Genomic DNA, 26,783 nt, shown 5'->3' with positions numbered 1-26,783 from the left:
ATTTTCACAAATAAAAATTAAACAAGTGCATGTGTTTGATATAAAATTTTGTATAATTCATGTTTTAAGTGATAAGTACTCAACAAAATGAGTAAATCTTGTGCGCGATGTGAAAAAACTGTGTATCCTATTGAAGAATTAAAATGTCTTGATAAAGTATGTAAAAAAAAAGCTGTTAATTATGTTTTCTTAATTTCTGGATAAATTTTTCTAGTATATAGTTTTAAAATATGTAATGAGAATTATGTTATCTACAATTATGCGGCATGTAACCTTTTTCTGGAGTGTGTTAAGAATAAATTTTATTTGGAATTTGTAGTTGTCAAAAAAGATATGACCCAACCCTTTTAAAATAGTTTTGCCACTATGATTATTACAATTGAATTAGGCTAATTGTTTCAGAACAAGGTTACTGTGCTCAATAAAACTAATTGTTTCCTTAAAACAAAAAAATAGATAGTTATTTGCGTCAGAAATGTATGCATTTTAAATCAGATTAAAAAAAAATTGTCACTTGAAATTGAGAATGATTTTAGGCAAATTTAAAATGTATTTAGTATCAAATTTTTTAAATTTGGTTTTATTTCTTTAAAACTTTTAAATAGTTTGTTTCTTTTTGTGTTTTTGTTTTAAATCGAATTCATCATACCGGATGTAAAATTGCATTTGCAGATGTTCATTATTAAACGCAATTTACTTTTAGATTATTGCAATATTTCGGTTTGCCGGCTGTAACAAACTTTCTGACATAATTCCTTTAATTCAAGATTTTCCATTTAATTTACTGACCATGAAAAAAAAAAAATTAAACATAATTATTCTTAACCGGTCAAAAATAATTGTATTTACTGTAAATTCAAACAAAAATCTTATTATTTTAGTTAATTAAGATAAAAATTATTTTTCCTTTGATATTTTCACTAAAAGTTCTTAACAAAAATAAAAAAATATAATTCAAAGTAAGTTTGCCATCTAATCATTTTTTTGGCAAGTTAAATATTTACGAGTTTAATGTTTTAATATTAATAATAAAATGTAAATATTTATTAGATTGAAGGTTTTGGGAATATACTTACTGTACGATATATTTAGTTATTTATGATTTTAATTTTCCACTTCTTCTTATGATGTTATAATTAATTATTAAAACCATAGTTTATAAAAAGTTTGACAATGGGATAATGAGTAAATCAAAGTTAAGTAAATTTTAACTCGTAGATTTAAATGTAAAAGCTGAAAATGTAACACCAGTGCAATTTACAAATTTAAAAACCCCTGGACACATGTGACTTTTTCCAATTGTAGCTCTTTTCATACTGAACCGATTTTCTTGAAACATAGCTAAGAACACTCTTGATTAAATTACCTTTCAAATAAATAAATCAAAATCGGTTCACATACACACACACATACATATAGACGGCAAAACTACAACACCCCTCTTCTTGCGCCGGGGGTTTAGAAATGATAATTGCAGTGAATTTTCTAATAGGTTTTTATAGTACGGCCGCTGACCTTAAAGTATGATGCAAAATTCACTCACCAACCTTTTGGGTGGATTGAAACTTTTACAGCGTGTTTTATACTTAAAAAAAAAACAACTAATGGGTCCTACTAAATTTACTTTAAAGTTGTAAGAGAAAGAGTTTTACTTAAAATATTTTTTCATAAACTTTGTAGATTTGCTACTATTTCAGTTAAGAGTTTAAACGAATCCCTTAATTGGACCCCCAATCTATATTTAAATAATTAATTTATGGATTAAAATTTTTATACCATGTATATATGAAATATATCAAGGTATACTAAGTTTGGTCCCAAGTTTGTAACGCTTAAAAATATTGGTATAGATGTTCATAAAATCAGTTGATTAGTCCATTTTCGGTTGTAAGCCCGCCCGCCCGGCTGTCTTACAACACGATAAAACGGAAACGAAAAAAGATATCAAATTTTTACAGCGTGGTTAAGACGTAAAAAGTGAGGCCGAGTGCGTAAATGAACAACATGGGTCAATTAGGTCTTAGATCCGTAGGACCCACCTTGTAAACCTTTAGAGATAGAACAAAAGTTTAAATGTAAAAAATATTCCTTATAAAAAAATAAACAACTTTTGTTTGAAACATTTTTTTCGTAAACATCACTGTTTACCCGTGTGGTTGGAAATTATCTGCAAATTATATAGTATTTATTATATGGGAATATCAGTTATAAGTGTATGGCATGTATGTGTGGCTATCTAAGAGTGACCATCTTTCGTTACTTACATGAAATAAAAAAACAAACGATTGTAATACATGGTATTTCAACAATTAACTCAATCAATTGTTTGTTTTCACTTGTTAATTTTTGTTTTAGAGTGTTACTTTTAACTTAGAGTATGTGCTGTAAATTTGGTGTCCGATCAACCTTAAACATACTATTGTCTGTTTTATATTGACACGTACAAAAACACAAAAAAACCGCTATTATTTTTCTGCTAAATCTTGAATAAAATTAGAATTGCCAAAAAAGTAGGTTTACATTTATAAATAGTAGGTTTTACTTTTAATGAAAACAAAATTAGCCATATGTATCATGACTTGCGTATACCGGTATTTGATCTATGAATCATCGGGAGTATGTATTTCTAAAAAGAATGTCAGATGTAGTCAAAGATACCAAAAAATGTAATTTATGGCTGGAAACCCAAATAAAATTAACTTTCGATTGACTTCAAATGTAGTTCAGTAATGCGTCGATTATCCGGATTAATCAATGCCGGGCAGAATACAAGCATTCGAATGCGAAATGTTTGGCAGCTAGCAGATTCTACCAGACAGATTTATTCTCATCTCATGTTTATACGAAACTTCCTGTACATCATTATCAATTTGAAAAACTAAAATATGTATTATTGAAAATAATAAATTTTTATGAGTTGATACTTAAAAAAATAATAAGTTTTAAAAAAGTTTGAAGCTTCTAAAGTGCTGCAAAGCCCTTTTATAGGGACTCTGTATCTGGCATACCGGAATCCGTGGAGATAGGGTTGAAAACCTTACTTAATAATTTGCCTCCCTAACGTTTTTGATTTTATTTGATATACTAAAAAAAGTTTTCTGAGCATATCAAGATTTTAATGTGTTGCAAAGTTATTTTTCAGGACTCTTAAATTGGGACTGAAGCTAGCAGACAATTAAAATTTCTTAAAAGGCATTTATAGGTTTTTCTCCCTCACAATTCCTATTTAAATTAATTAAAAATATATGCTTAAAAAGTTTTCCTGAACGTTTCAGCTTTCTAAATTGGCGCAAATTACTTTTAAAGGAACTTTCGATATGGAATATTGGGATCCTTGGAGATGGGGGTCGAAAGGCCTATTTAATGATTTACCTCCCTAACGATTTTAATTTTATTTGATAAATTATATACTAGAGAAATTTTTTTGACAAAAACAAGATTTAAAAGTGGCGCAAAGCTATATTTCGGGTCTCTTTAATTAGGGGCCAGTAAATGCCTTCTAAGAAATTTTTTAAATTGCCTGCTAGCTTCAACCCCCAAAGACTCCCAAAAAATAACTTTGCATCTGTTTAAAATTTTGATATGCTCAGAAAACTTTGTTTAGTATATAATTTAATTAATAAAATAAAATAAAAACGTTAAGGGAGAATTAAGTTTGGTTTTCGACCCCCATCTTCACAAATTCCGGCATTTCATACTTAGTTAGAGTCCCTATAAAAAGGCTTTTTTAAAATTTATTATTATTTAAGTATAAACTCTATAAATTTGTTATTTTTAATAATATTTTGGTTTTTTCAAATTGATAATGAATGTACAGGGAGTTTCATATATGCATGAGAAGAGAGTAAATTTGTCTGCTAGCTTCCATTCACTCGCAAATATTCTAATTTTTCTAAAAGGGGTAATTTTTTGGATGCTAGTATTTTTTTTTTACATTTTACCATTAATTAAAAGAGAAATTTCAAATTTTATTTGTACTCCATATAAATTCTCCTTTGTAACGCCCAATTTGGTTGGGGATACCTTCTCTAGTTTCAGGTAGTTTCATATGTACAATTGTTACCGAAAATTTTAACCAGTTATTAGAAATATACATATTATTACGTTACTAAAAGAAATATTAAGGACGTCACGTCACTGGCACCTTTTTGACACGTGAAAATGACGAGCTGTAAAAAAAGGTCGCGCTTCTAAATAACTTACAAACTATTTTAATTGTTTTTATAATCATAAAAAAAACGTTATCTAGTTTATGAAATAACATCATGGCATAGCGTACATAATATTGTACTATAAAAATGAAATGTCATTTCATTTTCAAATATATTAATTAAGAATAATTACCGCACTTGGTACATGTACAGAGTCCCCAAAAAAAAGATTCAAATATGCTTTTCTTAATCGTATTTATATGGGATAAATTACATCCCCAGCCATATGGGATAAATTACATCCTCACGGGAAATGTTCACGTTAGTTTAAAAAAAGGAAATCTTTGCGACTAGATTTTGGTGGATGGAAATAAAAATGCTCATAAAATTATCGAATTTATAATTATAGGAGAAGGTGTAGTATCTAGAATGAAAATTTATATTTATGTGATATTTTAAAGCCATTTTTTTAAATATTACAATGAAAATTGTCTCTGTTTATAGCACTGTTATTCTTCTACACTATATATTATTTTTGAGAATTTAATTATTAAACAAGTGAAAACAAACAATTGACTGAGTTAGTTGTTGAAATACCATGCATAGTCAGTGTTGATTTCTTTATCACATTACACATACAAACATGTGACACATACATAACTGTTAATCAAGTATAGTACATATTATAAAATTTCCGCCTACTTAACGCCCTCACGGGTAAACAGTGATGTTTACGAAAAAATGTTTCGAACAAAAATTGTTTATTTTTTGATAAGGAACATTTTTTACATTTAAACTTTTGTTCTATCTTTAACGGTTTACAAGATAGGTCCTACGGACCCAAGACCCAATTGACCTATGATGCTCATTTACGAACTTGACCTCACTTTTTACGTCCTGAATACGCTGTAAAAATTTCAGCTCGATATCTTTTTTCGTTTTTGAGTTATCGTGTCCACAGACGGACGGACGGACGGACAACCGGAAATGGACTAATAAGGTGATTTTATGAACAGCTATGACAAAATTTTTTTCCTAGCATCATTATTTTTAAGCGTTACAAACTTGGGACTAAACTTAATATACTATGTATATTTCATATATACATGGTATAACAACTATCGATAAAAACGTGCGAACCATGGTATAACATCATGATATACCATGGTTCACACCCGGATGTACCTAGGATCACCTTCACTGATTGTACCTGCAGACGCTCTCTTTAACATGTTATATGTACAGTTCATTCTAAGAAACAGCTTATGATTGCTTAAATCCTAATTCCTTTTGGCAAAAGGAAGATTTTTTTGAGGTCAGCGTCAGAGGCAATGCAGAGGGCTCACGTTATCTTTGGTGGAATTGCTCTCAGGATGGATTGGACCCAAATTTTGGACTAAAATATTCTATACTTTCTACCACCAAAAAGCAAAATTTTCCAGTAAATAAGAAAAAAAACTGCCGATAACTTAAAGAGCTCTATCTTTACGGTAAAAAATTAAAAGAAATTTCTTCATCTGCATGATTTTTTCTATCGCTTTTGACGTTAAAAAGTTGATTAATCAATTTTTTCTTAAATTGATTTATAACCATTTAAAAACGATATGAAACTAAATATTACAACATAACTAATCACTGTATCTGATTTTGAACTTTCTGATATTTTTCAAGGGTGTGTTTTTTACATAAATTCGGACACCCTAAAAAAAGCTTTTGAAAAATGGTTGGAGTATGATTCTCTGTAGATTTAGAGTCTTTTTTTATCTTCAAATTATGAAGAAAACAGCTCAATCAACAATGTTCTATTAGGAGTTCTTCATCAATTTCAACCGCGCACAGTCAAATAGCTATGCCTATGCACAATTTGGCTGCTAATGCTCTTCACGAGATTACAGTATTCAAGATAAGCTTGCCGCATTCAGTCTCTGATACGGTAAATTATGAAACATCATGATATATCAATCGTAGCTTTTTGTACTAGTGAGTCAATTCCTTCGTTTCTTTCCAGTATGTTGTACTAAAATCAGCCTAATTGTTTTATTATATCATGTATATATGAAATATACGTAGTATATTAAGTTTAGTCCCAAGTTTGTAACGCTTAAAAATAATGATGCTAGGAAAAAAAAATTGTCATGGGTGTTCATAAAATCACCTAATTAGTCTATTTCCGGTTGTCCGTCCGTCCGTCCGTCTGTGGACACGATAACTCAAAAACGAAAAAAGATATCGAACTGAAATTTTTACATCGTACTCAGGACGTAAAAAGTGAGGTCAAATTCGTAAATGAGCATCATAGGTCAATTGGGTCTTGGGTCCGTAGGACCCATCTTGTAAACCGTTAGAGATAGAACAAAAGTTTAAATGTAAAAAATGTTCCTTATCAAAAATTAAGCAACTTTTGTTTGAAACATTTTTTCGTAAACATCACTGTTTACCCGTGAGGGCGCCAATTAGGCGGAAATTTTATAATATGTACTATACTTGATTATCAGTTATGTATGTGTCACATGTTTGTATGTGTAATGTGATAAAGAAATCAACACTGACTATGCATGGTATTTCAACAATTAACTCAGTCAATTGTTTGTTTTCACTTGTTTAGTGCCATAAGTTTAGTTCAAGCCCTTTTAGTACTCATAGACAATTCTCGATTGGAATTTTAAAGTCTCAAGGGCTTTAAACGAGGAATGACAAAATGCTGATAGTTACTCCATTGAATACCCTTGTGTTATTTATCTGGGCATCGTTGGGTAGATATAAGTTTTAAATTTTCTCAAAAACGGTTAAGAGATTTCTAACAGCATGCAACCAAAAGTATTTTTGCACGAAAAATTTCGAAGATGTATTTGTCGATGACATAAAGCTCTAAAAATTTTTTTGGGACTATTCCTCGTCTCTGTAAGCTGCTATAAATTAACTTGCCGATATTTAACACGTAAAGGATAGCAATCCATACTATTTAGAAGATATTTTTGATTACTATTTAGAAGACAATTTTATGCATTTGTTTCACCTATTTTTTGAAGCATCTTGTACATGCATGTGTGTAATATGTATGTGGTTTTAATAAGTAAGAACACAGTACACATAAAAAATGACATCATAATTTTAAGTTACTGATTCATATATGGTAATGAGCAAGTGTTTTTTAATAAGAATTATTATTATTATTGTTATGATTATTATTATTATTAGTTGAAAGCTAAAGCTTAACTCTAAATTAAAACTAACAAACTAAAATAATATAATCATTAATAATTTTTTTGAAAATCCAATGTGTTTTGTTTAATTTCTAACTTTATATTTAAAATTTAGTAGCAGGATAGATTAGCGTTTGAAATTTTATTATATTTTCAATCTTGATTATGAATTTTGGGGGGATTTAACTTGATGAATTTAGATAACAGGTTAGGTTAGGTTATATTGGCTGTCCACGAAGGACACACTTAGGCTATAGAGCCCATTGTGATACCGTATATGTGTTTTACCACCTTTCCGCTTATAATTTTCATTTATCAGCTCCTCAATTTCAGAAGCTGAGTGCTCCTCCTTCATGCATATACCATGGACTACACCAGCCCATCATAACTATTAATTAAATTAATTTTGTTGCGACGGCGGGAATCGAACCCGCTACCTAAGTATACCGCGGATGGAATTGTTTATGCCTTAACCAACTGAGCTAATAAATTTAGACGAAAAGTAAGAATACAATTTTTCGATATCTGGCTTTTCAAAATTCCGAAGACTGAATAATTAAACCGAAATTTTCAATCGTTGCTATTTAGAAAACTAAGCCAGATATAGAAAAATTTCATTTAATATTTCGCCTAATTTCGTCAAGTAATATCATAATTCATCATTAAAACTGAAAATGTGATTAAAATAAAATTTATATCTGATCTTAGGTATAGGTACACTGGTAAAAATTAAAATGATGACAACCTTATCCCGAAATTGGCTGTTTCATATTGAAACAAAATAAAAATACTTTCAAACAATTGTCTAACGATTGGAAGTACAGCTAAATATTTGTATTTACAATAGAATGGGATTGAATTTAAAATATGAATTCATGATACAAAATCACTATAGTTAAATAAACAAAATCATTACTTCTATGAAAGACATTGATTTTAGTTTAAAGTCATGCATTTTATTGATGGAAAATAAAATTGTACTTAGTTGGAATATATAATCGTGTAAATAAAGCGAACCGATGAATTAAAAGATTTCTTTGCATTTGCTTTAAATAGAGGATTTGGCTATAATGATCACATATCTATCATGTCTAGTCCATATGTGATTGAACCAACTACATGAAGATTGTTGTTACTAACTTATAGAAAGTTTGAAATAAACTTATTGATCATTTTTATAATATATACCATTTTTTGGTATATTTGCAACAAGCATCGATAGAGACTATTTTGTTATTATATTTATAAGATTGGTAAAACCAATCAAAAAAAGATTGTTTAAAACTTTGTTGCATTTCAAAACAATAATATTTGAACCATATATTACTTTCATACAAACAACTCATGCATTTGTGTCAACTTCACCATTCAATCCCGTACGGTAGTTGTATTACATTCGTGACACCATTCGCCATATTTGATCTCGCGATGAGGTTGAGCCAACCTCATATCAGTTGAAATTAAGATGTTTTTCAGTGTATACTCACTGTCAGAAAAAATGCCTCAGTTAAAACATTCTAAGCGTACTCATCATATGTTATGTTATAATAGTAACACTTAGAATGTTTTAAAACGAGCATTTTTTCTGACATTGAGTATACATACTGCGAGTTTCAACGAGTAATTTATCTCGTTTCATTCATAATAATTTAATAAAATTACAAACATACTTACAATACAATATTTAATATATTACTATTAATATAAAACTGAACATATGGTACGGTGCATATGTTTAATGAAGAGGGCAGTTTTTATCATCAAACATATTTCACTGTCGTTATATCACTGATAAATAGGTTGTTTTACGTAATACCCCAACTGCAATTTTCATTGACTTCGCATACGGAAATTTTTGAGAATACTTTTGTTTGAAATTCCTTGTGCTATGCAGAATAAATTTAATTCCAAATGTGGCAAATTTATCAACTTTCTAGTTCCTACTATAAAAAATTTTTTATAAAAAATACTTTTTAAGGGACAAGCTTTTATTGTACTAAAAAGTAGAAAATAATTTTATCTATAAATCATTCATACCCGACTATTTGTAAAAGCTTGAGGCGCTTAATATCAATAATGAATCAAAAAGTAATTAGGCATGTGGAGTAGATGAGGCGTTCCGATTCATTTTTGATATTTTAAATTAACCGTCTCAAGCTTTTACAAATAGTCGGGTATGAGTGACTTACAGATAAAATTATTTTCTACTTTTTAGTACAATAAAACATCAAAATTATTTTAAAAAATACCCAAATTTTTGAAAAATGTTCCGAATGTTAATTCTGCAATTATTGCCATTATTAGGTAATATATATGAAGGACTCTCAGAAAAATTTTACGTCAATTATTTAAACATTTTTTTAGTTTACAACGAAAAACGAAATAATTGTTTATAACTTTTGAAATTTTTATTTGCTGAAAAACGCTTCTGGTACATTTTTCTAGACCTCAGTATTTTTATATTACGTTATTGGAACTTGTTGATTAGACTACACGACCGATATTTAAATACTAGTATAATATCGAAATTAGTGAACATTGGCAAACCAATGATGACTCTTAGAAAAGAGATGGCAAGCTAAGAGTTAATTTATTAGCCATAGCCGAAGCTAGGATAAGGGTTGGCAAACCAAGGGTCTATTTATTTGCTTTATCCAAGACTCGGGGCAACGCTGGTAAATAAAGGCTTGGTAAGCCAATTCTGATTCAGATCCAATTTCTTCGTCAGCATTGGCAGATTCTATATTAAGAATTATATTGTTGCTATATCTGACTCCAGCTCTTTGTAAATTTTTTTTTTTTTATTAATGGGTGTCAGATTACTCTTGATATTATTCCAATTCTTTTGAAATACAGAGTGCGGAAGTTACATATAACAAGTGAAACAAACAATTGATTGAGTTAATTATTGAAATATCATGTATAGACAGTGTTGCCTTGTAAGTAAAGAAAGATAGTCAAATTAGCTAGCCATACGTACTAATATTCCCATATAATACATACTTTGTAATTTTCGCCCTAACGGGTAAACAGTGCTGTTAACGAAAAAATGTTTCAAACAAAAGTTGTTTATTTTTTTATAAGGAACCTTTTTTACATTACGCTTTTGTTCTCTTTCTAATGGTTTACAAGATGGGTCGTACGGATCCGAGACTCAAATGGCCTATGATGCTCATTTACGAACTCGACCTAACTTGTTATGTTTTGAGCACGCTATACAAATTTCAGACAGACAGACGGACAGACAGCCGAAAATGGACTAATTAGATGATTTTATGAACACCTATACTAAAATTTTGTACGTTGTATCAATATTTGTATGCGTTTCAAACATGGGACTAAACTTAGTATACCTTGATATATTTCATATATACATGGTTTAATAAAATCTGTACGTTAGAAATAAAACGGTAGTGTAGAATCTAAATCTAATCCAGCAACATTGATTTAATAACTGTGTTCGATTCAAATTAATTTAAAGGTATTTTTCAATTGCGCTGCTGTTAACGTTATCATATTTTGTACGTCTATTTTAATTAGATTTAATTAGGTATAAAATTTAAAATTATCTTTATAAAATTTATATACTTGATATTAAAATACTAGATACCTATTATATATTTTATAAATCTGGTGCGTAACAAATGCTTCTACTCGGTATAAGAGTTATAAGAATTTAACTATAAGAATTTAAAGAATTTTATAATTCATTTTTTTAATTTTTTTTTGCTGTTTTTAAACAAGAAAAATACTACTTCCCAAGAATATAAAATATCAGTTTTTTTATATCATAATTGTTGGATTTAGTATGTATGCTAACATTGGACAAAATGATGGTTAAATTCGAATTCATATAACAGAATGGCGAACGACTTAATAAATCTTGAAAATTTTGAATGTCAGAATTCTGAGAGCCAGAACATAGGGTTCTCAATCAAACAGTATTATACTTTTTTTGTTGGTAAATACTTTTTACTGTTCTATAAAAAAAGTATACAAAATACTGTTTTTATAGCCGCTGGTATTCGGAGCTATACGTAAAGTCTGTATAAAATGTACAAGCTACTATTGACTACTAAAAATGATAAAGAATTTCCAGAGAAAGACTGTTGACAAGTGTTTATGTGTACTTAACGAGTAAAAACAAACAATTGACTGAGTTAATTATTCAAATACCATGTATAGACAGTGTTGATTACGCAATCGTTTGTTTATGTAAGTAAAGAGAGATAACCACACACACATAACCGATATTCCCATGTAATATATAAATATCTGGATGACCGAGCTTTGCTCGGTATTCTTAAAAAGACACAAATTTTATCACTAATAGAAGACCGTTTTAAATGTCTCCACACAAATACCAATTTGAATCATTAACTACGATATACACCAATAGATGTCAGGTAGAGTTATAATTTGCATTGTATTTCATTAACTACGATATACACCAATAGATGTCAGGAAGAGTTATAATTTGCATTGCCGGTTTCAGTTTTTCATGAAAAAACGAATAAAACGACGTTTTTTTAAAATGAAACCTTGTTAGATCGATTTATCGCCCCAAAAAACCCCTACATACTCATTTTCATGAAAATCGTTGGAGCCATTTCCAAGATCGTTGATATATATATACAAGAATTGCTCGTTTAAATATATAAGATAAGATATCATTTGCGCTCTCACGGGTAAACAGTGATGCTTACTAAAAAATGTTTTAAACGAAAGTGTTTATTTTTTTTATAAGAAACTTACAGACGGGCAGACAACCGAAAATGGACTAATTAGGTGATTTCATGAACACCTATACCAAAATTTTGTTGGTAGCGTCAATATTTTTAAGCATTACAAACTTGGGACTAAACTTCATATACCTATACAAAATGTTCGATTTACATCCAGGAATATAAATATCACGAGTATGACAGAATACATGCGTTAAGCAATGTATCTAAGTGAGAGGTATTATATTCATGTGTTGAAGCTTCGATATGCGTTGAAATAGTTGTAAGACGCTTGGAGAGTGGGAGTTTCTTAGTTGAATAGATGAATAGATGAAATTTGCAATTTCATATAACACCTATAATACCTCTTACTTAGATGTATTGCTTAACGCATGTACTCTGTCATACTCGTGATATTTATATGCCTAGATGTAAATCGAACATTCTGTATATATTTCATATATACATGGTATAAAAAGCATCTGATAGCTTACCAAATATAAAAGACAAATATTTCTTATTTATCTCTGTTCCCGCCACTTCAACAATAAAGTTTTGTTTGTAAAACTATCTTTGAAACTTTCAAAGATAATAGAAAATTGATAGCTCCAAAAGCATCCAAAAATTTTTTTCAAGGGATTAAAACATTTTGAAAAATAATTTTTTTTCTTTAAAATACTTTTTTTTTTCTTATTCAAACAATTTGATACTTTTTTTTTTTTTGTTAAAAAAAGTTGGCCTGGAGAGTGAGAAGGGAATTCTAGTTTCCTGACGCAACGTCCAATACTATCCTCAGAATTTTAGTTTCCTGGCGGATGATCGTAAAAACCATTTTTAAACCATAAATATTTTTTAAATGTAATGTAGAACAATAAAGTATATACAGGGTGTGCTATTTTAATCTATACACCTGAATATCTCACCATAGGCGCCACCTATTAAAATTGTTGAGTTTGATGGGGGGAAATCATGTTTTCGTGTTCTGGCATCAGATTGGATTTTATTTTTCGGGTCTCTTTAATAGCCAATTTAGATCCTAAATGGTAAGAGATAGAATAGCACTTGAAATTAGAAAGTTGATCCTCATAATAAAAAACTAACATTTTTCATTTAAACTATTTTTTCGAAAATTGTCAGCTTTCGGCAGAAATGCGATTTAAAAATATGTCATTATTTTTAAGCGTTGCATTTTCTCCGAACGCTAACGTTTTTCGAAAAAATGTTTTAGACAAAAATTGTTAATTCTTTTATGAGGATAAATTTTCTAATTTAAAGTGTTATTCTATCTCTTACCGTTTAGGATCTAAATTGGCAATTAAAGAAACCCGAAGAACTAGGTCTAATCTGATGTCTAAATATGATGTTTCCCATCAAACTCTACAAGTTATTTTATTGGTTTACTTCAAAACGAGCTCATAATAGATTAAAATGAATCATCCTGTATAGATTGTTACAGCAGCAAGCAAGCCAGTGTGAATGACTTCGTTTAACTAATTAACAAAATAATTGTTTACTTTTAATATTCATAAAATTATTCACAATTAACAACGTTCAAACGAAAAATATTGTTTTGTTATAAACAATTTACAAAAATTTTGTCGGTAGCTCAGCCTCACAGAGCGCTAAAAGATTTATTTTATGACAAAGATTGTTTACATTGTAATTGAAGTTTTTTGTGTGCTTGTTGTTAATTTATAATTTATAACTGTTTGCTTAGTACGAAAAAAACTTACTTCCGATATAAGCTATAAATATTTACGTAGGTATTTTTAATCATTGCGAAATTTTCAGAAAGGGTGTCCAAGTAAAAATGAAAGCTTTAACTTTGGAATTAATACCATTGTTTATTGGAAAATAATAAATAATAGGGTATTATCGTTAGTCAAAAATAAATCATGAAATTTGAAAAAAGTTAAAATTTATGTAAAAATATACTTAAATATTCTGACTTCGAGTCATAAAAGCACATTTTTCTTTTTAAAATATTAAAATTAAAAATCGTAATTTTTAAACTGTATATCACGTGACCTAAAACGTGGGTAAGTCTTGCTGTGATGTGATATCGGTATAAGTCATAGACCATCAATTAGTTCAGTGTAGACAACTGGGTATAATGTATACATAGATAATAAGTTTTTATATTTATTATAATCAGATGTCTATGCATATATCTGTCAAAATTATTTGTGTTATTTCGTATATTGATACGCATATTACGTCATCAAATTGGATGCCCGCGTTTTTGACAGTTTAAAAAAGGTTTAAAATTTAATTTAAGTTTTTGACAAGAAAGCGTGTGTAGTTTTGCGAAATAAATTTTTAGTGTCTTTTTGTTAGCAAAATTAACATTTTGAAGTACTTTTTCAAAAATAGTGGAATACCCTATGGGTATGGTTACTAACTACTCCTCTCATATAGCGGACTTTTTTTAAAGCAGACTTGTTCATTGGGTTCAGAGTACAGGTAGTGAATTAATGTTGTCTCGCTATGGCCATAGTAAGAGAAAATTCAAAATTTTTTTATACTTATTAAGAATATAATAATACAAGTACCTGGGTGACCGAGCTTTGCTCGTTATTTTTTTTGTTTTTGGTAAATCCGAGATTTAAGTTTCCGAGATAAAACGACGTTTTCTAAAAATTAAACCTAGCTAGTTCCATTTTTCGTCCCCGAAATCCTCTACATATTAAATTTAATGAAAATCGTTTGAGCCGTTTCCGAGATAAAGCATGTTTTCTAAAAATTGAACCTAGGTAGATCGATTTTTCGCCCCAAAAATCCTCTGCATACAAAATTTCATGAAAATCATTAGAGCTGTTTCCGAGATAAAACGTAGTTTTTCTAAAAATAAAACCAAGCTAGACTTTTCCCCGCCCGCATACTAAATTTCATGCAAATCATTATAGCTCTTTCCGAGATTCGATGTATATACAAAAATTGCTCGTTTAAATGTATAAGACCAGCTTGACCCCCCCCCCCCCCTTCACTGGACTAAAAATAAAAACCACCGTTTTATAGCCTCCACCTCTCTTGATCTCACCTATCTCCTTTCCATAACCCTCGAAGGGATTGTTTTTCACAGCTAAAATATATGCACAGTTTTCAATTTTTTAAAGTGTAAAATAATTAATTGGCGGCAATAATTGTGTTGGATTTTTAAACTCTTCTAATTTATAAAAAAATATTGTAGGCACTGACATGCAATACTTTCTTTACAGGATATTTCAACAATTAACTCAGTCTACTGTTCGTTTTTACTTGTTTTTATTTTGATGTGTGTTTTAATTGATATGTCGTTTAACATAGCAACGCGTTGCTGGGTACATCTAGTAATAAATGAAATTATTTCTAAATTTTGGACATGGTATCTTAAATTTTCTTGCTACATTATCATGATACACTTTGTATGCAATCAGAAACATTCGGACCAATTCGAGTGTTTATTAGTTTTGTTGGAAGTACATCATTTCGTAAACAATGCAAAATGTATTTTTAAAATACACTAATCATATAATTCTCACGATTTACGTCAATCAGCAATATACAAATGAAGTCAAAAAAAACAATATGTATACAAAAGTCAGTTAAATAAAAGTTAGCAAATGGTATGTTTTATTTGAAAATTTAAAATGAAATGTGTAAAAAAAACCATTGATTTTATCTTGCAAAAATAGTACTAATCATTTAACAAAATGATTTTTTGCGTGTCTTACAGTTTTTAAGTCTTATGTATAATTAGAATTACTACCGAAAGATTACAAAAGAATGTTTATGGTACAATAACTATTAAAATTTCAGTTCGGCTGGAGAGTAAATAGATATATTGCCTTAAATAACTTTCTGATTAAATCAATTTGTTGATAAATTACAATAAAATATATTTTTTCAATCTATACTACAACTATAGGGTGTCTCTGAAATGTCTTTACAGTGCTCTGCCACATATAGCTTAGCTCAAAATAAGTCGATTTGGCTAACCTTGCCCTAGTAAAAGTTGCTCTGCTTTGGCGCTATACGCTCTTGACATTGAAATTTTGAGATCGTTTTCCTTCCATAACATTAGAACGGATAGCGCGATTTTGATAAAATTTGGTGCGGTGACACTGTTTTTCATACAAAACAACTCATATCAACCTTATAAATAATGTCAGTTAATGGGCGTAGACTGTGGGGGTTTTTAGAAGCTAAAACCCACCTAATTTTTACGCCCATGGAGCTAAAGAATTTTAAGGATGGAATTTAAATAAAGTTAATTGTTAACTACGAAAAAGGTACTCTTCATAATATTCTCATGGCTCACTCAGAATTTGCAATTTTGAGACAAAACTTAAGTTTGGAAAAATTATTTTACATTTTATTCAGATATTTTTTAGTTAAAAACAAGTGAAAACAAACAATTGACTGAGTAAATTGTTGAAATACCATGTATAGACAGTGTTGATTACTCTGTCGCATTACACATACATACATGTCACCAATATATAACTGATATACTCATATAAAACATACTATACAAATTGTACATAATTTGCGATCACACTGGTAAACAGTGACCCAATTGACCTATGTTGCTCATTTACGAACTCGACCTCACTTTTTCATTTACGAACTCGACCTCACTTTTTATGTCCTGAATAAGCTGTAAAAATTTCAGCTTGATGTCTTTTTTTGTTTTGAGTTATTGCCTTGGCAGACAAACGGACAGACAACCTAAAATGGAGTAATTAGATGATTCTATGAACATCTATACCAAAATTTTGTTCATAGCATCAATATTTTTAGGCGTTAAAAACTTGGTACTAAACTTAGTATACCTTGTCTGAAGCAAGTCTGAATTACATTTGATCGTGTTTTTTAACACATAAAATAATTAAGTAAAAAGTTTAAATGTTTTATGACGGTCAATCATTTAAAAATCACTCGTTGCAGTCTTTATAAATACTCATATTACTTTGTAAATTTAAAGAATTAGAAAATTTAAAACCGTTTGTTTTTTGTTACAGATATGGCATAAAGGTTGTTTCAAATGTCAAGGATGTGGTATGACCTTAAATATGCGTACGTACAAAGGTTTCAACAAACAACCTTATTGCGAAGCGTAAGTATTTTTTGTTTGATTTTATACATATTAGATTATTTTACCCCGAGTGTTACAGTCTTTTCATCTTTTACTTTTAAGATGTTTGCTAGCTATCAAAAATCGTGAAGATAGAACCATGGAAAATATAAAAAATCTATGGAAATGCAAAGCAATCCTTTTTCTTGCTAGCCTGTGAGATATGATCCTAATTTGAGATTACCGCTCTCTTGAAACTTTGGAAGTGGCTTCATTACACCGACTCCAACTATTTTATCTACAAAAATGTTTATAAGTGCAGCATTCTCTTTTATATAGCTCCGAAACTTTTTGATGGCAAGCACAAGCTTAAGAGTCTTTACGCGGGATAGGGATTTCGTAGCAAGTAAAACCGGGATAAAGTGGTGTAAACAAAAACCATTAAAAATTTAATTTTTTTATCCGAAAATCGATTTCTGAAATTATTTTTTAATCACTTCCCTATTAAAATTGAAAAAAAAAAAGATGCCCGTCAAGGTAAAACTTGTGGGTACGTTCGAAAAGTTTCCATGCTATGTGAAAAAGAACTCCCCACTTTAAAGAATTTTCGAAGATAGAAAAATTGTTGGTCTCGGTGTGATGAAGCAACTATCAAAGTTTTAAGGGGATTGTTAATCTACAGTATTGTAAAAATGTTTTGGTTTATTGCACGGTACATACATATAAACCAAATACATGCTTTGTAATCAAATAATGAGTTATTTTTAGCTTTAAATACCACGCAACTACCAAAATATATAATATATTATGTACAAGTGATGCTTATAAATGTGATAATATAGATATCGCTCTTCAATCATCAATACTCTGACTATAGTCGTCTCTGTTCATCAAATGATGGATTTTCGATCGACAACCTTATATTTTTATGGTATTATTATAAACTATAAGTAAATTCCGATTTTTGTCCCAATTTCCTAGATAAGTTTTTTGTATTTTATAAATACGTATTTCAACTACCAAGTAGTCATCATCAGTAAGAATTAGCTAGTCGTGATCTAGGAAATTAGGACAAAAATCGAATTTTATTTTGAAATATCCTAGAGTTCTCATTTATTATCGTCGATAATATTTATAATAAACTATAAGATTGTTTGAATATTTTAAATCGTTTATTATCACACTCTCTAGATTTTTTGATATAAAAAAATCCAATTGAATAGGATAACCTAAATGATTCATCATTTTTTCAGCCAACTTCGAACGATAAAATATTAATAAAAAGCCCGATGACCTAGGAATTTATTGTGATTTTTGAAAACTTTGTTAATCAAAAAATGTATTTATAAAGTTTTATTGAAATCCCTAGGATTATTCAATCCTTGCATAACTCCTTAAGAGAGCGGTAATCACCGTCAAAATACATATTTAATAAATATGAAAAAATAGTAGTGTAAACATACCTTTTTCGGATAAGAGACGATTAAAAATAATTACAAAATATAAAAAATGTTTTTTTTGTATTATTTATAGCTAAACAATTGTAATAATAATTAAGAAAAAAAGTATGTCATTAATTGATTTTGCAACAATTTAATATTTAAAAAATGTTGGGTGTTCATAAAATATATGTGTGTCTATATGTTACTACACTCTTATTTAAAAATAAAATAAAAATATTTATTTGATACTGGGAGCTTCAAAATTTAGTTCATACATTTTACTTAAGGTAGGTTAATCGAACATTACAGCGACAATGTTTTGATAAAAATCTGAATGGTATTAATTGCTCACTATCGAACGGGCAGTTGAATTTATGTTGCGCTTGTGTTTTTTAGAACCTGAAAAACAAAAATAAAACTGAAGCCAACCCAAAATAATAATTTAAACAAGTGAAAACAAACAATTGACTGAGTTAATTGTGGAAATACCATATATAGACAATGTTGATTACTCTATCACATTACACATATAACTATACATGTCACACATACATAACTGATAATCCCATATTAATACATACTTATAAAATTTGCATCTAATGTGTGCCCTCGTGAGTAAACAGTGACGTTTACAAAAAAATGTTTCAAACAAAAGTTGTTTATTTTTCGATAAGGAACATTTTTTAAATTTAAACTTTTGTTCTATCTCTAACGGTTTACAAGATGGGTACTACGGACCCAAGACCCAATTGACCTATGTTTCTCATTTACGAACTCGACCTCACTATTTACGTCCTCAACACGCTATAAAATTTCAGCTTGATATCTTTTTTCGTTTTTGAGTTATCGTGTTGACAGACGGGAGACGGACGGACAACCGAAAATGGACTAATTAGATGATTCTATGAACACCTTCATTTAATATACTATATATATTTCATATATACATGGTTTAAAAACTCATATTGGATAATAATAATACCAACTGGCATGTCGCAAAACACGCCAGGGTTCAAAAAGTTTAGTTATTACCTGTTTTTGTTTGTCCGTTTAGTGAAAAACGGGAATAAAATATTAAATTGCCAGTTGGTTGGTTAGTTATAGTTACATATAATGAAATTAATAAAAACGTGTTAAAAAGCTAACAATTTTAAATTTTGAGACACTTGGTATAGTTTTAGCATTTCATAATATGGCTTCAATAAGTATTTATGTGATTATTACTGAATGATTTAATACGTGGTATACCGCAACAAAAATATTTTTACTCATTATACTCCGGCCGCTGATTAGGTTTTCTTGGCCGATTGAGGTCCACGAAAACTTTCCGTCGTATTCCTTTCTGCTGAATCCGAAAATCAATGTCGTTTTTTCGAAATATGCAGTAACTTTTTATAGGTAATTTAATCGTTTATAATGCTACCAGTCATACTAAGCAATAATTTCGTTTAAAATGTAAAAACTGATAATTTTGTTCTCTAAAATTAACCCCTTGAAAGAATTTTTCAAAAATATTTATTATAATAAAAGTTATTTAAAAATTTCGAGAGAAAACCGGAAAAATAGCACTTTTTTAGACATTTACACTTATATCTCGGGTTCTAATGAAAAGAGGAAACTCTACGACTCATTTTCAATTCAAGCTAAATGTCTAAACATTTAATTTAAGTATCATGCAATTCGCACTATGCGGTAGTTTTATTAGGCATTTCCATGGTAACAATACACTACTTTAATTATAGAATTGTATGGATGCATATATAATTGTATAGATTGCATTTATGGCTTACATTGAAAATTTAATATTATTGTCTCACATATTTAAATAAATAATTATGATAATTTATATTTAAAAAATACGATTTATTCAATTTGATTTCACAATTTTTTTTCATTTTCACAATTTTTAATGCATTAAGTTTAATTAATTAGTGTTTTTCAATAATTTTAATTAGACATTTTTTATAACATTTACATGTAAAGAATTGCAAATTAGTCATAACAGCCTCCTTTAACGCCAAAATTTTTAACTGGAAGCGCTGGCATCGATTTTATTGTCCCTACCATAACCACGCACACAACGAATACCCAAATATTATTTAAAAGGAAGTTATACAGGTTAAAAATTAATGAAGCTGAAGTTGGCCGCTAAAAAATACCCACCAAAAAAAAATAGTCGAGAAAATAAAGGATAAAAAAAAAAACATTATTTGTGACTTAGAATGGAATAATTTAGAACGCTATATTATAAGATCAACTCCCAGTATCATTAAGCTACCCATAAAAAGTGAAATTAATAAGAAAATCTTGGGAAAATCATCCTCTTTGTATTATTATGACCAACAAATTTATTTTGCTTACGCTAGTTTTAAGCAACGTTTAACAATGAGTAATAAAAATAAGATATTCAACAAAAAAAATATGGAAAATTTCGGAAAATATGTAAGAAAATTTTCTTATGAAAAAAATTTTTTTTTGGAAAATTTTCTTGAATTTTGAAAGACATGGTAATGTGCGTGAGTACAAATTTTTTGTGTTCGCGAATTTTCTGAGTGTTTTTTTTACGTTGCGGGTGTTTTTTGGAAAATTGACAATAACTTTTTTCTGCAAAATAAAATTTTTTTTTAAGGTAATTTTTTGGAATAACGAATGCATTTCGAAACTATCTATCATCATTAGGTCACTGTTTGAAAACTATATAGTGAATTTTAGTTGAATTTTAAAATGGGTATTTATCTTATAGAATAGTCATGTTTGGAAAACGTCATAATTTTCTTTAGCAAAATAACTTTTTCTTTTAAGCAAATTTTCTCGATAAATGAAAGGCTATTGAAACAATTAAGCACCATTAGATCAGTGTTTGAAAACTATATAGTGAATTTTAGTTGAATTTTAAAATGGGTATTTATCTTATAGAATAGTCATGTTTGGAAAACGTCATAATTTTCTTTAGCAAAATAACTTTTTCTTTTAAGCAAATTTTCTTGATAAATGAAAGGCTATTGAAACATTTAAGCATCATTAGATCAGTGTTTGAAAACTATATAGTGAATTTTAGTTGAATTTTAAAATGGGTATTTAACTTATAGAATAGTCATGTTTGGAAAACGTCATAATTTTCTTTAGCAAAATAACTTTTTCTTTTAAGCAAATTTTCTCGATAAATGAAAGGCTATTGAAACAATTAAGCACCATTAGATCAGTGTTTGAAAACTATATAGTGAATTTTAGTTGAATTTTAAAATGGGTATTTATCTTATAGAATAGTCATGTTTGGAAAACGTCATAATTTTCTTTAGCAAAATAACTTTTTCTTTTAAGCAAATTTTCTTGATAAATGAAAGGCTATTGAAACAATTTCGGTAGAATTGGTCACCGTTTGGCTACTATTTTCAATGATTACCCTATCTAATATAAGTACATTGTTAAAAAATTAGCGGGTGTTTTTCGAAAATTGACAATAACTTTTTTCTGCAAAATAAAATTTTTTTTTAAGGTAATTTTTTGGAATAACGAATGCATTTCGAAACTATCTATCATCATTAGGTCACTGTTTGAAAACTATATAGTGAATTTTAGTTGAATTTTAAAATGGGTATTTATCTTATAGAATAGTCATGTTTGGAAAACGTCATAATTTTCTTTAGCAAAATAACTTTTTCTTTTAAGCAAATTTTCTCGATAAATAAAAGGCTATTGAAACATTTAAGCACCATTAGATCAGTGTTTGAAAACTATATAGTGAATTTTAGTTGAATTTTAAAATGGGTATTTAACTTATAGAATAGTCATGTTTGGAAAACGTCATAATTTTCTTTAGCAAAATAACTTTTTCTTTTAAGCAAATTTTCTCGATAAATGAAAGGCTATTGAAACATTTAAGCACCATTAGATCAGTGTTTGAAAACTATATAGTGAATTTTAGTTGAATTTTAAAATGGGTATTTATCTTATAAAATAGTCATGTTTGGAAAACGTCATAATTTTCTTTAGCAAAATAACTTTTTCTTTTAAGCAAATTTTCTCGATAAATGAAAGGCTATTGAAACAATTAAGCACCATTAGATCAGTGTTTGAAAACTATATAGTGAATTTTAGTTGAATTTTAAAATGGGTATTTATCTTATAGAATAGTCATGTTTGGAAAACGTCATAATTTTCTTTAGCAAAATAACTTTTTCTTTTAAGCAAATTTTCTCGATAAATGAAAGGCTATTGAAACAATTAAGCACCATTAGATCAGTGTTTGAAAACTATATAGTGAATTTTAGTTGAATTTTAAAATGGGTATTTATCTTATAGAATAGTCATGTTTGGAAAACGTCATAATTTTCTTTAGCAAAATAACTTTTTCTTTTAAGCAAATTTTCTCGATAAATGAAAGGCTATTGAAACATTTAAGCATCATTAGATCAGTGTTTGAAAACTATATAGTGAATTTTAGTTGAATTTTAAAATGGGTATTTAACTTATAGAATAGTCATGTTTGGAAAACGTCATAATTTTCTTTAGCAAAATAACTTTTTCTTTTAAGCAAATTTTCTCGATAAATGAAAGGCTATTGAAACAATTAAGCACCATTAGATCAGTGTTTGAAAACTATATAGTGAATTTTAGTTGAATTTTAAAATGGGTATTTATCTTATAGAATAGTCATGTTTGGAAAACGTCATAATTTTCTTTAGCAAAATAACTTTTTCTTTTAAGCAAATTTTCTCGATAAATGAAAGGCTATTGAAACATTTAAGCACCATTAGATCAGTGTTTGAAAACTATATAGTGAATTTTAGTTGAATTTTAAAATGGGTATTTATCTTATAGAATAGTCATGTTTGGAAAACGTCATAATTTTCTTTAGCAAAATAACTTTTTCTTTTAAGCAAATTTTCTTGATAAATGAAAGGCTATTGAAACAATTTCGGTAGAATTGGTCACCGTTTGGCTACTATTTTCAATGATTACCCTATCTAATATAAGTACATTGTTAAAAAATTAGCGGGTGTTTTTCGAAAATTGACAATAACTTTTTTCTGCAAAATAAAATTTTTTTTTAAGGTAATTTTTTGGAATAACGAATGCATTTCGAAACTATCTATCATCATTAGGTCACTGTTTGAAAACTATATAGTGAATTTTAGTTGAATTTTAAAATGGGTATTTATCTTATAGAATAGTCATGTTTGGAAAACGTCATAATTTTCTTTAGCAAAATAACTTTTTCTTTTAAGCAAATTTTCTCGATAAATGAAAGGCTATTGAAACAATTAAGCACCATTAGATCAGTGTTTGAAAACTATATAGTGAATTTTAGTTGAATTTTAAAATGGGTATTTATCTTATAGAATAGTCATGTTTGGAAAACGTCATAATTTTCTTTAGCAAAATAACTTTTTCTTTTAAGCAAATTTTCTCGATAAATGAAAGGCTATTGAAACATTTAAGCATCATTAGATCAGTGTTTGAAAACTATATAGTGAATTTTAGTTGAATTTTAAAATGGGTATTTAACTTATAGAATAGTCATGTTTGGAAAACGTCATAATTTTCTTTAGCAAAATAACTTTTTCTTTTAAGCAAATTTTCTCGATAAATGAAAGGCTATTGAAACAATTAAGCACCATTAGATCAGTGTTTGAAAACTATATAGTGAATTTTAGTTGAATTTTAAAATGGGTATTTATCTTATAGAATAGTCATGTTTGGAAAACGTCATAATTTTGTTTAGCAAAATAACTTTTTCTTTTAAGCAAATTTTCTTGATAAATGAAAGGCTATTGAAACAATTTCGGTAGAATTGGTCACCGTTTGGCTACTATTTTCAATGATTACCCTATCTAATATAAGTACATTGTTAAAAAATTAGCGGGTGTTTTTCGAAAATTGACAATAACTTTTTTCTGCAAAATAAAATTTTTTTTTAAGGTAATTTTTTGGAATAACGAATGCATTTCGAAACTATCTATCATCATTAGGTCACTGTTTGAAAACTATATAGTGAATTTTAGTTGAATTTTAAAATGGGTATTTATCTTATAGAATAGTCATGTTTGGAAAACGTCATAATTTTCTTTAGCAAAATAACTTTTTCTTTTAAGCAAATTTTCTCGATAAATAAAAGGCTATTGAAACATTTAAGCACCATTAGATCAGTGTTTGAAAACTATATAGTGAATTTTAGTTGAATTTTAAAATGGGTATTTAACTTATAGAATAGTCATGTTTGGAAAACGTCATAATTTTCTTTAGCAAAATAACTTTTTCTTTTAAGCAAATTTTCTCGATAAATGAAAGGCTATTGAAACATTTAAGCACCATTAGATCAGTGTTTGAAAACTATATAGTGAATTTTAGTTGAATTTTAAAATGGGTATTTATCTTATAAAATAGTCATGTTTGGAAAACGTCATAATTTTCTTTAGCAAAATAACTTTTTCTTTTAAGCAAATTTTCTCGATAAATGAAAGGCTATTGAAACAATTAAGCACCATTAGATCAGTGTTTGAAAACTATATAGTGAATTTTAGTTGAATTTTAAAATGGGTATTTATCTTATAGAATAGTCATGTTTGGAAAACGTCATAATTTTCTTTAGCAAAATAACTTTTTCTTTTAAGCAAATTTTCTCGATAAATGAAAGGCTATTGAAACAATTAAGCACCATTAGATCAGTGTTTGAAAACTATATAGTGAATTTTAGTTGAATTTTAAAATGGGTATTTATCTTATAGAATAGTCATGTTTGGAAAACGTCATAATTTTCTTTAGCAAAATAACTTTTTCTTTTAAGCAAATTTTCTCGATAAATAAAAGGCTATTGAAACATTTAAGCATCATTAGATCAGTGTTTGAAAACTATATAGTGAATTTTAGTTGAATTTTAAAATGGGTATTTAACTTATAGAATAGTCATGTTTGGAAAACGTCATAATTTTCTTTAGCAAAATAACTTTTTCTTTTAAGCAAATTTTCTCGATAAATGAAAGGCTATTGAAACAATTAAGCACCATTAGATCAGTGTTTGAAAACTATATAGTGAATTTTAGTTGAATTTTAAAATGGGTATTTATCTTATAGAATAGTCATGTTTGGAAAACGTCATAATTTTCTTTAGCAAAATAACTTTTTCTTTTAAGCAAATTTTCTTGATAAATGAAAGGCTATTGAAACAATTTCGGTAGAATTGGTCACCGTTTGGCTACTATTTTCAATGATTACCCTATCTAATATAAGTACATTGTTAAAAAATTAGCGGGTGTTTTTCGAAAATTGACAATAATTTTTTTCAGCAAAATAAAATTTTTTTTTAAGGTAATTTTTTGGAATAACGAATGCATTTCGAAACTATCTATCATCATTAGGTCACTGTTTGAAAACTATATAGTGAATTTTAGTTGAATTTTAAAATGGGTATTTATCTTATAGAATAGTCATGTTTGGAAAACGTCATAATTTTCTTTAGCAAAATAACTTTTTCTTTTAAGCAAATTTTCTCGATAAATGAAAGGCTATTGAAACATTTAAGCACCATTAGATCAGTGTTTGAAAACTATATAGTGAATTTTAGTTGAATTTTAAAATGGGTATTTATCTTATAGAATAGTCATGTTTGGAAAACGTCATAATTTTCTTTAGCAAAATAACTTTTTCTTTTAAGCAAATTTTCTTGATAAATGAAAGGCTATTGAAACAATTTCGGTAGAATTGGTCACCGTTTGGCTACTATTTTCAATGATTACCCTATCTAATATAAGTACATTGTTAAAAAATTAGCGGGTGTTTTTCGAAAATTGACAATAACTTTTTTCTGCAAAATAAAATTTTTTTTTAAGGTAATTTTTTGGAATAACGAATGCATTTCGAAACTATCTATCATCATTAGGTCACTGTTTGAAAACTATATAGTGAATTTTAGTTGAATTTTAAAATGGGTATTTATCTTATAGAATAGTCATGTTTGGAAAACGTCATAATTTTCTTTAGCAAAATAACTTTTTCTTTTAAGCAAATTTTCTCGATAAATGAAAGGCTATTGAAACATTTAAGCACCATTAGATCAGTGTTTGAAAACTATATAGTGAATTTTAGTTGAATTTTAAAATGGGTATTTAACTTATAGAATAGTCATGTTTGGAAAACGTCATAATTTTCTTTAGCAAAATAACTTTTTCTTTTAAGCAAATTTTCTCGATAAATGAAAGGCTATTGAA

General features: G+C 28.2%; 1 protein-coding gene across 1 annotated transcript in view; it reads left to right on the top strand.

Annotated features, from left to right (window-relative positions):
- The window catches only part of LOC123299646 (LIM and SH3 domain protein Lasp), a 55,084-nt gene continuing 28,301 nt past the window's right edge, over positions 1–26,783 (top strand). Inside the window, exons 1-2 of the mRNA XM_044881917.1 lie at positions 1–156; positions 17,082–17,176. Coding sequence (XP_044737852.1) covers positions 88–156; positions 17,082–17,176 — 164 coding nt within the window. The 5' untranslated portion in view covers positions 1–87. The remainder of the gene's footprint in view (positions 157–17,081; positions 17,177–26,783) is intronic.

Source organism: Chrysoperla carnea, chromosome 5, assembly GCF_905475395.1.
Source record: "Chrysoperla carnea chromosome 5, inChrCarn1.1, whole genome shotgun sequence".
NCBI classification, from domain to species: domain Eukaryota; kingdom Metazoa; phylum Arthropoda; class Insecta; order Neuroptera; family Chrysopidae; genus Chrysoperla; species Chrysoperla carnea.
This window is presented reverse-complemented; position numbering and strand designations above follow the sequence as displayed.